At 35.5% G+C, this 15239-nt stretch overlaps 1 protein-coding gene across 6 annotated transcripts in view; it reads left to right on the plus strand.

Annotated features, from left to right (window-relative positions):
• POC1B (POC1 centriolar protein B) overlaps positions 1–12125 on the plus strand; it is a 54254-nt gene extending 42129 nt beyond the window's left edge. For 5 of the 6 annotated variants that reach the window (XM_062015900.1, XM_062015911.1, XM_062015922.1 and 2 more), the window contains 2 exons: positions 9862–10044; positions 11194–12125. In XM_062015900.1, coding sequence (XP_061871884.1) covers positions 9862–10044; positions 11194–11298 — 288 coding nt within the window. In that variant the 3' untranslated portion in view covers positions 11299–12125. The other variant, XM_062015940.1, reaches the window with a different exon arrangement.
• Positions 12126–15239: the final 3114 nt, after the last annotated feature.

The following is a 15239-nucleotide window of genomic DNA, read 5'->3' on the forward strand; positions in this document are numbered from 1 at the left end:
TTCAGTTCCAAGCTGTGAAATATGATGCTTGCTTTTTAGTTGGGTTTTTGTTGTGGTTTTTTTTTTTTTCTCCCTAGTAGTAGCATCTGGCTCTTTGGCAAAGTCTTGAAGCAGTTGTGCTGGCCTATTGGATTTCATTTTGGACTCTACTATGTTGTATTTTAACTGAATTTCTAGTGCATTTTACTCCTTGATATTTTCTTGTAAATAATTTGAATTGGAGGAAGTTGTTTGCTCCATAGAAGTAGGACTGAAAACCCAGTGGTACTGTCAATGGCCTCTTGGTCAAGTGCTGTACCCTCCTGTTGTTTCCCCTGCTCTCAAGGGAAGTCAAAGCTGCCTGATCTCAGCTAATGCAGAGATTTCTGGGTGAAATCTTTGTGGGGACACTCTGCACCTCCTAGCATCCCCTAAGGAGGCAAGCTACATTTGCCTATGCAACAGAGTTTTGTTGACACAAGTTATCTTGGTATGAAGGACTGAAAAAAAATTCATACTGTAGCAGTGACACTGGTACTGACCATTGGTACAGGTGCAGCTGTGCCACAGAAAGGAGCTTCTGTTGCGGTTGCCTGTAACTTTGAAAGAAGATACCATGTAGAAGTGTATGAGTAGATAAGTATGTACTCACATATGGACCGGAAATAGATCTTACATGCTCTTTCTACAGCAGTAGGCTCTGTTAATGTGGTATGTGCATGGGGAGAGGCCCTGCAGCATAGGCAGCTTCTCCTGGGCTGCGGCCTCCCCACCTTGGGAAGCATCAGCCCCATAGGCAGTGGAGACAAGCACAGGGACTGCGGCCCTTTTCAGCTTTCTGCTTTATGAGGGACTCACTTCCTTCGATTTTTCTCCTTGTCCTGACAAAGTCTGTCTTTTCTCAATGTTGTTTTCAGTAACTTTTTGTTCATTCTTATTGGTGGGGGGGAGGAGAGTTAAGACAGGGATGTGTTCACATTTACAGAAGTTCTTCTTTGCATATAGTGTAACTTAATAAAGATTAGTTTTTCCCCAACAGGTTGAAACGCTTATTCTAGATAAACCAATCACATATTGTAGAGTACTACTTATTTTGAAAAATTAAACTTAAGAATAATGGTTTTGATTTGGTTTTCCTAGGAGTAAATATGCCTTCAAGAAATTCCTTTGTGTTTGAATGATCTCTTTTCATCATAAATTCATTTTGAACAACACCAATGAATATACTAGATGACCTTGCCAGCCATTTGAATGAGGTGGATGAAGTGCTGGCCCTTCTATATATTTTAAGACTCTTCACAATAAATCATGCACTTATCAGCTATTGTTTCTTTGTAAAGTTAAGTCAGACTTACTTAACTAGTTACTGGTCTAAAACAGAGACTTTCAGTCAGTTTCTGAAGTAGGGGGAAGAGGGCAGAAGAAAGTCATGAGCAGGCAGAAGAATGGTTGTTATTTCTCTGAGTAGATGCATCCCTGGTGAGGATGCTGTGCACTCTTTCACACTCTGAGGTAACTCTGCCTCCATCCTTCAGTGTATTTGATACCCTCTGTGAACCTCTGCGATATGTTCTAGAGGGTTTGCCCACAAGCTGGGAAAGGCCTAGGTTACTTCAGATTTTATTTGTTAGTGTTTATAGTATCAAATATAGCAGAATATTCTATTTATAATATTAGAAAGGAGGCCTTGTCTATATAGGTTTATTCATTTGCTGTTATTATTTCATTTCTACTATTTGTTTCATTATGTTTCCGGTTTCTGGTGCAAGTATTTCTTCTGCCATCCTTCAGCTTTTCCCTGCCCTAGTATGAATAAGAAGTTGAAGTGGAGGATGTAACATGATTTCATTAGGACTTTATATGGGACTTCAGCATTGATTATAGCTACGAGATGTTCTCTTGGATGTGCACACATCTAAAGTAATTTGCTTAAATTAAAATTGGTTACTTTATTTTGTAATTGTGAATAGTGAGAATGTTTCTATGATTTTGTATTATCTCTCCTCAACTTTACAAAGCTTCTTCCTGAAGCTGAAGATGTATTGGAGATGATTTATTACCTTCCTTTGCTTTTATCCCATAGGGTACATACTATTATTTCTAGTGCCTGTGATGCAAATATTTTTATAATTAATATAATGATATAATTAATTAAGTGTTTGAATATGGTCTAGGTGAACTGTTCTATTTAGAATTGACTTACTGGCAGGGAAATTCTCACCTTTGGAAACTGAACCTCTAATAACTTCTCTCTAGGTTGTGTGGGATGTTCATGACTTTTTAATTTATTCACTTTTCAGCAGTATTGTTTCTTTTGTGAAGAGAAATCCTCAGTTTTATCTAAATGCTTAATATGTAGTGGTTTGCTTAGAATATATTTGAGAGGGCTATGGCTTTTTCTTCCTTTATAAGCAGTATAGCTACTTTTTTTAGGTACTGTATTTAAAGGTTAAACTGATCTAAATCCAGTGGAGTCCATTGATGATCTAAGAGTTTAGAAAAATGTTTCAAAATATTGTTTATAACTGGATGCACTCAAATGTTTGTGGACTTTGATGGATGTTTTATTGGGAAAAGATAATTAGTTGTTATATTCTTTGGAGAAAACAACGCTTATTTTTGGTTATTTTTCTGTGTTCTTTTGATATGAATGAATATGGAGAAAATGTTGTCTGTACTAGAATGCAATATGATAGTCTGGCTTGATTTGTTAGCCCTGAGCTTGTATCTCAATATCACTACTTGTTGGCAGCTTCTAAACTGAAGTGTGCATTATTATCTTCAGCGATGATCCATGTGCCAGAGAGGCAGATTGAATGAGGTGCATTTCCATGATGTGCTTTCAATTTTTACTTCTAGCTGGACATCCTTTTAAGAGCTAGAGAAGACTGAGATGTGTTGAAAGCCATTAAAGACTTTGAATTGTGTTAAATTTAATGTTAGGAGTTATTCTGAAAGAGATCTGCTCAGGCTAGAAATGCTCGGTAGAACTTTGTTTTAGATGCGCTGCACAGTTTATCTGTATTTTACTGCTTGAATGCAAAATGTTGATTAAAGGTGGAAAATAGATTCTGTCAGAACTACCTTATCAGATAGCAAGCAGCAGATCTTTACTGTGCTGATTCATGTGCCTGCAAGAGGAGAGGGAATAGTGCTGTCATAATCTGAAAGTTTCAGGGAAGTTTTCTGCAGTAGAAACTGATAAAACAGGTTGTGATTTAACACACTCAGTATTAGTCTAACACATTACAGGACTGTTTTATGCAGATCACTTATTGACTGAAAAAAAAAACCTTAAAGCATTAGAAATGGTCTGCAAATAATTAGAGCCTTCGAAAAAAAAAATGGAGAAAAAAACCATCTCCTGAACAGTTCCATTTAGCCTATCTATAGTGAATCATTGTCATTCAAGGGTAGACTCACAAGATGGAGGAAAAAGCAGTGATAATGGTATTACTGTTACTTCTCCTGAGAAACTTCCCATAATTTCAAATAACCAAAAAACACAGGAAATCAAGGTCTGTTAAGGTGAGAGACTATTCTGTTATGCCTTTGCACTTTGGTCTGTTTGAGCTTAACGCCCTACTTATGACTAATTATTTGTAGTTGTTTTAATCACAGTATCAGAAATGTTTTAGTATTAGTAGGCAAATGTAACATGTGTTTAAAAATTTAAAGGATTATTTTTAAAAAGCAGACCATGCCAATTTTTGTGATTCATTAGGAAGCTTACCAATGCCACTTTTTCATATAAGCTCATCTTAATTATAAGATCATTAAGATATTCCTTTGGAAGCTGTTGTCTGTATTTTCTGAATCTGAAGCTCCGAGAAGACTGGAGATTAATGATTTTCAACTGAGTGACAAAGACACAATTTTTTTCATATATTTTCCTGGAGGATTTTTTTTTTTTTTTCTAAAAATGAAACTGCTCAGACAGTTTTATATATGGATGCATTTTTCTCAGATTCTGTTCTCATACATCATGAAGCAAAGAGAGGCTGGGATGCAATGTTTGTTTCTATCTGATCTGTGAATGTTTCACGGGAAAACATTTGGGAACAGGCAGAGGTGATAAGGTTATGTGTAAGGATTTTTCACAAATTCATTAAGTACCACCCACAGAGTTTTGGCTATTTTGCTTGACAGGAAACAAGATGAGCAATTGCAGTTTACTGTTTGTGACATCATTTATAAGCTAAATTTAATTTTCTACTGAACATCCGCTTGGTAATGTCATGGTAATAACTTCCTATTGATTAATTAAATCTGTTCCTTCTACTCTTTATTTGTAGCTCGCATGAAGTTGCCCAAATGCGAGCCCATTTTATTACTAACAGACTGTGAATGAAAACACTGTACACATTTTAATTTTCTTTTTAGCTTTGCTCAGAAGTAACAATTTAAAATTGATTGCCTCATTCAAATTTATTCTCTGGAAATAAGCTATAGCTCTGAAGCCTTTCAGATAGTTTGGGGTTTTTTTAAAATTACAAGACATTTTTACTACATTGCTGGCGACATGTAAAATTATTGTTTATGAATTGGTGGTATTTAAAGTATTTTAGAAAGGAGCTAATATGAAGGAAAAGAAACATCAAGTTCTTGAACTATTGTATGTAAAATAGACTTTTGGGTAGAAAGAAATACTTTAAAAAGAACTTTTTAATAAAAGATTATGCTGAATCAATGTCATGGCCAGGTAGGATAGGTACCTGAAAGTAAAGAAAATCTTCTGAGACTAGTGTCACTCCTTTATAACAAGTTGTTGACAGTTGAATGTTGCATTAGATGTCATCAGTTTTTGACCCTTCTGAGCTGGAGGAGACTAAATTTAGATACTAGGAAAGGTAAGAATATAAAACGGGCACCTCAAGGATATAGCAGCATATTTTGATGTCTGACAATATTTTAAAATCTCTACTAATTTCCAGAATATGATAAAAAAATGACCATTTTTGCACAACTTAGATAAATTGGAAATGTGAAATCGAGGTCTTTGCCTTATTTATGTAAGCACCTGCTGTCACGTTGTCCCTATTTATCTTTGAGTACATAACAGAAGAATCTTAATTTTCTGCTTAACGTACTAACTTGCAAGAAGACCTTTCCTGTACTCTGGCTTGGCTATGTTGGTGGCAGTTTACTGAGCTACGAAGCACTTTTCACAGCCTATTTGTCTAATGCATTGAATTTTGGATCAATTGTGCTGTAAGGAAAAAAATGATTGGTGAGATTTTTAGTAAATTAGCATTTGCTCTGTTTACACGAATTGACAGCTTTCCCTCTTGAATGGGAAGAATCCATTTAGATTGTCTTAAGTAGCAAAATTTGTAATCACTTTGGGGAAGCTTAAACTGAAATCTTTATTTTCAATCTGAAGTACAGCAGGCTTGTTTGAAAAGAAGCAACCTAAAAGTAGAACTGTTTTTAGAAGAATTTGTTAATGTCTAATAACCTCAGATTGTTTTTCTCTCCTGCTTCATCAATGTAAATCAAATTTAAATCCTAATAGTTTGTATCACAAACAGCAGATTTCTGAGTGCCACTGAATGTTGCATCTATTTTTTTATAATTTTTAAATAATTGATAATTAACAGATTATCTATAGGACACTGAGGTTGCAAATCAATATGGCTTCAAGCAAAATCAGAGAGTATCAGTTGAAGTTTACGATTGCATCTATTTTGGATGTATTATTTAATTACTGCTATCCTTCAAACAGCAAGAAAATGAAGGCAATTTTCAATACTATGCTAATTTTATTTCCGATGAGCTTATTGACACTCAGAGTTCTAGCCTGGGTCTTTCTCACACTTTTGGAATTCGCATCCTTATTCCACTTCAGAGCTAAGGAGTGTGAACTTGTGGAGCTGTGCTAACCTCAGGTGGGAAATTCTGGCAAATGGTTTCTTCAAGCTTTCAGGAACTTAATTACTTCTGAGACCTCTACCTCTAAATTAGGTTTGATTAAAATCAGCAAAAGGTGCCAACATTTTCAGAGGAGACATGCTGATGTCTACAAAGAATAATTGCATAAGCTTTACAAATTGTTCCTGCATCAACTGACTGTTTGTCACTGGCGCTTTTAGCTTCTCTCACTAGCTGCTTGTGCTTCATAAGTCATGTGGTAACCATGCAGGTTGACTGCTGCCATGGAGAACATATAATCACAGAATCACAGAATTGTTACTGTTGGAAAAGACCTTTAAGATCATCAGATCCAACCACGGACCTCACACTGCCAGGCTCATCGCTAAACTAAACCATATCCCTCAGCACCTCATCTGTGCATCTTTTGAATATTCCCAGGGATGGTGACTCCTCCAGCTCCCTGGGCAGCCCATTCCAATGCTTAATAACACTCTCAGTGAAAAAATTCTTCCTATAATGTCCAATTTAAACCTCCCTGGCACAACTTGAACCCATTTCCTCGTGTCCTATCATTCATTACTACAGAGAAGAGTTCTACCTGCCTGTCTTGCAACGTATCTCATCTACCCTGCCTCCAATTTTCCTGAAATCTGTCACAACCTAATCATCGATTCCTCTACCACCTTGTCAAAAGTTTAGAGGCTTCTGGGCAAGCAGTCAAGATTGACATACAGAAGTGAAGTTTCTGAATCTCACTATCTTTCTATAGAAATTTCACTAAAAAGTCTACTGTTAACAGTCTTTCTTGTTGCAGTTGAATACAAGGATGTTCTTTGTAGCATGATTGGTTGTAAGGCAGGAATTCCTTAATGTATGACAATATTTTTTTTCTTTAACATTTGAATGACAAATTCAGCTTAATCTTTTCCGTGGTAGTCAGCATTTGGGACTATCTCCATCATGCAATTCAGTAAGCGTCCCAAAAAGCTTCCATTAATCCTGTTTCCCTAGGACCACAGATAGAGTTTGACTAGTCAGAAATAACACAGTGAATGGGATCTCTTCTAGGATTCAATTAATGATATCTTATTTAATAAAATCTGCAAAAGGAAGATATGGACAGTCTTAAAATGAAATAATCCTATATACTTCATCTAAAAGTACATGGGATACATTGTGAGACAGAATATTCCAAGATATTCAGAACACTTCCTTTTGAGGACTTCTAACATTTTAGCAAGGAGTTAAAGCAAAGTAAAATTGAATGGGAATGTTTGTTTTCTGCCTACCTTTTCCAAAAATCAAACTATTTCTATTCTAATTTATTTTGTGCTAACAAATGATTCCTTCACAATGTACAATTCCTTGGAATAATTTGAAGTTGACATCAGTATATTTTTCATATTGAGAAGAAATTTAAATTCATGGTAGTGGAGAGAAAGATGCAATTAAACCATCTAGTTAGGAGTGGGGAAGTTGTGGGTTCAAATCCATTCTCTTATGGAGTTTTTATTAATTTTGTTCCCTTTTATATAAAATATAAAGCTTCTCATGGGAACAGGACTTACCTGCTCTTGACTGAGCATCGTAGCCACTGAACTAAAGCTGCGTTCTGTTGATCAGTGGCAAAACTCAAGCAGCATCTCTGAAGAGACTACCTTTCCTCCAACAGTTTTATGCCATTAAAAGGCAGCAGCCTGGATGGAAAAGCATCATGCTATGATCCATGAGTTTAAATAGCCTTAGACTGACAAGGCCGATTCTCTGTAGTCCAGTGCAAGTGTTGCAACCCTTAGGATATTGTGTAGAACAGCCTCGGATGTTTAATGTTTGAGATCTGTAGTGCACTTTTATTTTTAACACAACCTGGTATCAATAACAATCACTGATGGCTTTCAGTATTAGTTGCATCAGACCTTTATTACTTGACGTACTTATTTCATTTGCATAAATCAGTCACCAAGCACAGAAAAGAGAGCTGAAAGGGAAGGGAAGATACATTAAAGTTCATTTATCTAATTCTTTCATTGTAATGAAATCAATGAAATTGCCCACAGCATCCTAACAGCGAAACTGAAAAAGTGTGGGCTGGATGATCAGGTAGTGGGGTGGATTGATACGTGGTTGAAGGGAAGAAGGCAGAGAGTTGTGATCAATGGGACAGGGTGTAGTTGGAGGCCTATGTCTAGTGGAGTCCCTCAGGGGTCAATGCTGGGACCAGTACTGTTCAATATATTCATTAATGATCTTGATTAGGGAATAGAGGTCACTGTTTGCTGATGCTACTAAACTGAGGGGAGTGGCTGACACACCAGAAGGCTGTGCTGCCATTCAATGAGACCTGGACAGGCTGGAGGGTTGGGCAGGGAAAAATCTAATGAAATTCACCAAGGGCAAGTGTAGAGTCTTGCATCTGGGAAAGAATAACCCCATGTACCAGTACAGTTTGAGGAATGAACTCTTAGAGATCAGTGTAGGGGAAAGGGACAACCCCGGCACTTAGGAAAGAGAAGATTTCTTTGAGAATTAGGAACAGTGAGTCCAGAGAACAGAGTATATTGGCTGGTCAGGACTGTGCAGGATGGCACCAAAGATACAGGAATAGTATTGTGGATAATGCAACAATATAAGTTCCTGATAATATTCATATGATTTAGAATTACTTATATTTAAAATCACTACATTATTGTAGTGGTTGTAGTATTCCATTCATTAATCTCTGACCCTACTTGATTCAAAGGCAGGGTCAGCTACACATTCTTGACAGAAACTCATTAACATGCCCAGGTAATTTTGCAAAGGTTTATCACTAATTCTGTCTAGCAATTTACATTCTACAAGTTTATTTTATAGACTTAGGAGAATTTTTTTTAATGGCTAACAACGATTTTTAAGACTGTCTTTTGGAAACCTGTTCAACTTTACATCATAAATATATTTTTGGGGTACATTGTAAATATTGCACTGATAAGACTAAAATTCTTTGAATAGTTTATAGATATTTTCATCAGCTGTTGGTAAACTTCAGAGAAACAGTTAAATTGTAACCATTTAAAATTTTTATTTTGCAAATGTTGTGGATGTTAGAGATACAATTAAAGATAATAAAACAACTACCTCAATTTATTTTAGTGGAAAAATAAACTAAAGTTATCTGAAGGTATAAGATGTTTTCAAGGAAATCTCCAAAAGTCATTAATAAATCAGGTAAAATTGTTATGAAAGACTTTCTAATGAATTAGTGATGATTTAACCTTTTGTGACTCAAAAGTGCCATTAAGAACTTCAAGGCACAAAACAAAACCAGAAATGACTGGGAAGATCGTGCTCTCTCACCTACCCTGAAGCAATGTTTGTACATCAAAGGTATTTCTCTCAAGTTTGCACTGCATAGGTCTTTTCTGTTGTTTCCTCCTCCCATTTTCTGAAGGAATCAATTTCTCAAGAAGAAAGCTATTGAATAAACAACTACAAACTTCTTTTTTTTTCCTTCTGAGATAAGACATTAATTCATACTAAACAAAGGTTTCATACTATGAAGTTAGAAGGAACCCTTGTGATCATCTGGTTATGTTTGTTTCTTTCATCCATTTGACTGCTGTGAATGAATTCCTTTGTGAACTTGAACTATCTTTTCAAAGACTCTAGTCAGCAATAGTTTTTATTTTAGCTTTAATTCAAGCTCCAGTAGTACAGTATATAGTCCTTGTAGTTCCTCAATCGTATATACCTGAAAGATATGCCTAAAGACCCCTAAGATTTCTATTATTGCCTCATCCTTCCCAGCTGAAACTCTCTCTTAGGTCAGAACAAATTGAAGTGTAATGATTTGGACCCGGCACAAGAAGAAAATGTGAAAGCCTTTGTTTGTGTGCATATATGTGTAAATAGGGTTTTTTTTTTTTCTTTTAAATTAAATGCCAGACTTTTCTGCCTATCTTCTTGTATGCTTCCAATTAAATGAAGACAAAAGCAACTGAATCTTCAAATGGTGTTTCTGTGTTCAAGAATTGTGTCAGCAGTGAAGACCTGCAGTATCCCCCTGCTTCAGTCTTGGCAACAAGTTCAAAAAGGAAGTCAGAGAATGAGAATGAATCAGCTGTACATAATGTGAACAAGCGAACAGGCATCTCTCCCTCCCTGGGAAATGCTTTGGAGCACATTGTGGAGCAGCTGGATGTTTTAACTCTAGTAAGTATGCAATAACAGATAACACTTGCGGTGGAAAGTGATAATGCTGTCAGAGGGGAAAAAAGAAACAAAACCAACCAACCCTGGAACCATGTTCATAAATAAGAATATAAAAGTCTGTGGGGTTATTTTGAAAAGTTGTATAGTCAAGTGACTGTTTTGGTTTTTTCCTTTGAGCAAATATTGATTCCATGTATTATATTTGCTGAAGTGAAAGCTTCCTGCTATGTAACCATAAAGATTATTGTCATGTTTTTAACTCTGGAGGAAAACAGCCACTATTTTTCAACAGTGAGATTTACTGTAGATTTGCCAGAAGCCACTTGTTTAGCAAACATTGTCAGAGTCCAGCTTAAGTGGTCATGTGTTAGCAGGAGATGAACAAAGTGAATTTGTAACCTAGCATTAAAGCTCTTTTCAAATGTAATGTTCAAGGTGTTGGCTTAGGTAGGGATCTAAGCAGTGGAATAATTCCTAGTAACCCAGATCTAGCCAATCTATGTTTTAAGATAGTACTCTGTAGTCTGTAATATATTAACGTAAACCAAATTAAAACAGAGTAGCTAAGGCCAGAGGAGGGAGTGGGGGGAGTTTCTGCTTTTTTTTATAGGTTTTGTGAAGTATGGAGTCAAATCATCAGTTGAAAATTATTTGTGTAATATGTTGGATTAAAAAGAAACTGCCAACCTTTGTCCAGAAAGCTACCTTTTCTGACGTAATATTTTGGAGAATGCCTTTTAATAATGGGGTTTTTTTTTTCTCACTTGCTTTTTATGGCGATGCCTTAGAAGTTCCTTTTCTGGTTTTGGAAGGCATCATTTGGAGTCAGCAGTGATGGCTATTTTTCTGTTGAAATACAGATGCAATTTTCACGTAGTATTTCAGAGTAAATTATATACACACAAGTGTATTTCTGTTTCCCGGAGAAAATATTTTGTGAAAACAATTTTAAACCTTTAGACAATCTCCATAGATACAAGCCTCTTGCTTTTAAATACAGTTGTAAATAGTGCAATAGCGAAGGAAAAGCCGTTTTAGGATATTTCTTCCCATTGAGTTAAAATTATTTTTCTTCTGTTACTATATTGCACACTTTTATAATACCGAGTAATATAAAAAGAAATTGAAATTATTGTCCTCTTCTCGCAGACTATTTCAGTCCTGGAACAACGTCTGACTATGACTGAAGATAAATTGAAAGAATGCTTAGAAAATCAGCAAAAAATGTTACTTCAGGGAAGACAGGAAGAATAAGAGCTGAAAGTGAACTGTATTAATAAATATGTTTCATATATTTGCAAGGAAATAATAAAAGTTACTTTGTTAGATTTTGCTATAAGCAAAAAAAAAAAAAACCCAAAATCCTCCTAACAAGTCAATGCAATAAAAACAGGAAAAAAAAATATACAGCTCATTTTAAACATTAGTAGCAACCACATATTCTGGTTATGTATTTAATAAAGTGGAGCCAAACCAAAACTAATATTTTCTAAAATCATTCTCGTTGAATGTTGCAGGACTATTTATTTCAATCTAATAAGATCTTTGACTACAACTAAGCATCAAGCTGCATATTTTTAGATAAATAGCAATTACTATGGAAGTGCACTATGCAGGTTTTTTAACTCAGGTAAGGACTGTTAAAATAAGTCTCTTTGTGCTAAAGCAACACTACTCAAACACCTAAATTAGTAAGACCTAATTAGCCCTAACTCCAAAAACACCGCGAGGTTTCTTTGTGCCTTACATATTCTCAAATGTTTTACCAAAAATTAGCAACAGTTACTCTATATCTTCTCAGCACTTTAGCAGTAACTGCAGGAGTTACAAATATGAAAATAGTCACTTTGAAGCTATAATTGCATCTATGTGAGTTCAGATGCAAGACTGATGCAGTGAGGCACTGTTGCTTATATCATCCCCATCAAAATTCATTTTTCATATTTAGAAAAATAAAAACCAGCTTCATACTTTTGAAGACTATACCTGAACCAAACACAAAATGATGCAAAATCTGTGAATGTCTGTGAAATCTGTGAAAGTTAATGCCTTAACAATGAGGCGATAAATCAGGAGAGACTTTGCAATGTATGATGATTTTGGTTTTATTTTTAATAAAAATACATTTTTTAGAAAGATAGTTGTAGAACTTGTTTTCTAATGGGAAACATCTCTGCTGCTTTACATCTACCTGTTATTTTTTTAAATGATGATTTCAGAAGACCTGTTATAAATCCACAATCAAGTCTAGATTTGCAACTTCACTTTTTGAATGTTGAAAAATAGGACACTTGAAATGGGGGGAGCACTTTAATCCAATTCTGCAACTGACTGTATATAGATAAAGCCCATTTCCCAGGGTGAACCTCATTAACATCAACAGAGTTCAATTTAAGCACAGAAGCTCACTGTGCAACTACTATTGTGGTTCAAGCCAAACCAATGAGCAGTCAATTTTTCTTTTATAACTTTACATTTTCTGTCATAATATTCACCTTCAGACAGCCAGACGTGACCTCTCTTGCTTGGTAAATTCTGAATTTTACCAAAAAGTACTACATATTTTCAGTGTAGTCTTAAGCAGAAATGTTTATTTCGAAGAAGCAGTCTCTTCTAAACATTTAGATGCAACTATTTCTACGCAATATCTAGCCACAGATTTCTTTGTGGAAGGATGGTCTTACATATTCCAATGTAAACAGCCTGACCTTTTATTATGCAACTGTTTGTGGTGCTATACAATGCAGAGTTATGTAAAAATTGTCTTTTAAGTCAGATGTACTTTGCTTTATGCATTTGCAGATACTCTTCTGGTCTTGCCTTTTCTTAGCTACATCAAAAACACAAAACTGTATCGCTATTAAAATCCTTTGCTTGTTTCTCTGAATGAAGTATACATATATGGTTTAAATCTGTACTTTTTTAGGGGGGTTTGTTAAGCTTCTCAGGATCAATAAGATTTGGAAATTTCTTTTAATTCTATACATTTCAATAAGACCTGCTGAAATTTTCCTTTCTGCTTTATCTCCTATCACTAATCCCTCTTCTTTTTCAGTATCTATTATCTGGAACATTTACTAGTTAATCCAGTTTATTCATCTACTATTGTTGAATCTGATGAACTAACATAACACTTCTAAATTAAGATATGTTCTTGTCATTCTATCAGGTGGTCTGTTAATATTGAAACTCAACATGCATGACACTTGAGGTTCTGTGTAACTAGAGATGGGTGGTTGAGAGAATGGGGTGGAGGTATTTTCATCAAGCTATGATGACTCTCCTAGAACACAACTACAACAAGAAAATGTGACATTTTAAAGAGACATTGATGGGAGCTAATTTTCTCATTCTCTTGATCCATTTTATTTCAAATGAAGCTATGAAACAGAAAATCTTCCTTTAAAAGCACCCAAAGAGGCTAGTTACACCTTGGGAAACATTTACGCTGGAGTTCATGCTCTGGCAAATAACTAGTGACTTGACTAACTTGAATTATAGAGTTGGAAGAAAATGGCTGCTGATTAGCCTTAGTTATGCTCCTGCACTACGTGAAAAAAAATATAATTGCACTGGTCTTTAAATTATTGTGAAAAGTATATCTGTATTGCAAGCTGCAATGAAGTACTGAAGATCCATGCTTGTTCTAAACAAGCTAAACCTGATGCAGTCACCAGCAATGTCAGAATGACATGCAGTAGTTCCCCAGGGTTTGTGGAGAGGAGAGAGATGGTGGCAGCAGGAATAACCTCTCCTTGCTGATATTCCTGAGAAGCTGTCTCTGGAGGAACCCAGCTTCCAGTTCCTGCAGTGTCAAAGTGGTGTGCAGTAGCTCAGCAACTCATTGTAGGCATTTCAAAACAAACACACTCTTCCAGATTGAAAGAAATGCTGCCAGTTGCTACTGTGTCTTAAATTTTATTTGCAATTCCCATCAAAGTTTAGTTGAATTTTAATGGAATATTTGTCTTGGGCACTGCACAAAGTATGATGTTGAGGCAATCTTTCTCAGTTTTTCATTTTGAATGGCAATATGCACTTCCTTTGGGAGCACATTTAGAGTTCTTAATTACCACTGTGTGGGCAGACACCAAGTGGCAAAATGTTGCAGTGTTGGACCTTAAGGCACTTCATTTCTGCTTTTCATCTGAACATAGAGATTTTCAAATCAGACCGAGACATGAGTTTATGCCAATAATCCATTGTGCTCTGTGGACCAACCTGACAACTCAAACTCTATTCTGGGTTTTCTCCTATTTGTTTTTTTGGAAGATTGTTTCATTTTTGGTTCATTGTTGGGTTTTTGTTTGGTTTTTTTTTTAAACACACCACTATATTCTCCAAAAGTCTTCAATATTTACTTTTTACTACTGTTGGCACATGTTTTATAAACTTGCAGATTTGGAAAACCAGTTCCTGGAGGTGAATGTATCTGAACAACTCCCTTAGATTGTTGTTTCTTGTTTTACAGTTGTAAAGGTAATTAATTTTTTAATTAGCTTTACCTTTACAGCAAAAAAACTTAACTTGTAGTTTTGTTTAAACTTATCTTCTGGCTGAGGAAATTGTGGTAAAATAGGTTCTCACTATTTTAGGATGGCCTGAATGGATCTCTGTAGCATGCAGGATTCAAGAAATGCAACTTCCCACATTTCCTTGTTTATATTTAAATAAATAAATAAATAAATAAATAAATAAGCTGTACTGTTTTTAGGCTAGGCAGGGGTGTTTTAATTCCTAAAAGCCTTATTAAGGTATTGCCGCAATATTTTCCTTGCCATATCGCAGCATAAAACCACTCTTTAGTTTTCTACTGAACGACAGAGCTGGGATATGAATGTGTTTCCAGGGACATAGCTTTTATGTAACCTGTTTACCTTGTAAGACTTGTAAAAATCAGAAAGTCTGTACTCTTTGCCCCAAACAATTAATGAATATGTATGTTCACATTGGATCCAGGAACAGTATGTTTTTGTCAGAGTGTTCCCTCAGGGACTTTTGCACGCTTCGGATGCATAATACAATTGAAGCCGTTTCTTTGTGAGAAAATAGGTTAATGACTTGCCAAAAGGCAGATGTTAATTGGAAAAAGTGTATACAAGTCCTTTTCTTTACAATGTATATGGGTTGCGTTTGTTATGACTTGCATCCAAGAACAGGTGCAATTTCAATTGACCCAGCTAACAGGATGTGCT

The sequence above is a fragment of the Colius striatus genome, chromosome 1 (assembly GCF_028858725.1).
Source record: "Colius striatus isolate bColStr4 chromosome 1, bColStr4.1.hap1, whole genome shotgun sequence".
In the NCBI taxonomy this organism is placed as follows: Eukaryota; Metazoa; Chordata; class Aves; order Coliiformes; family Coliidae; genus Colius; species Colius striatus.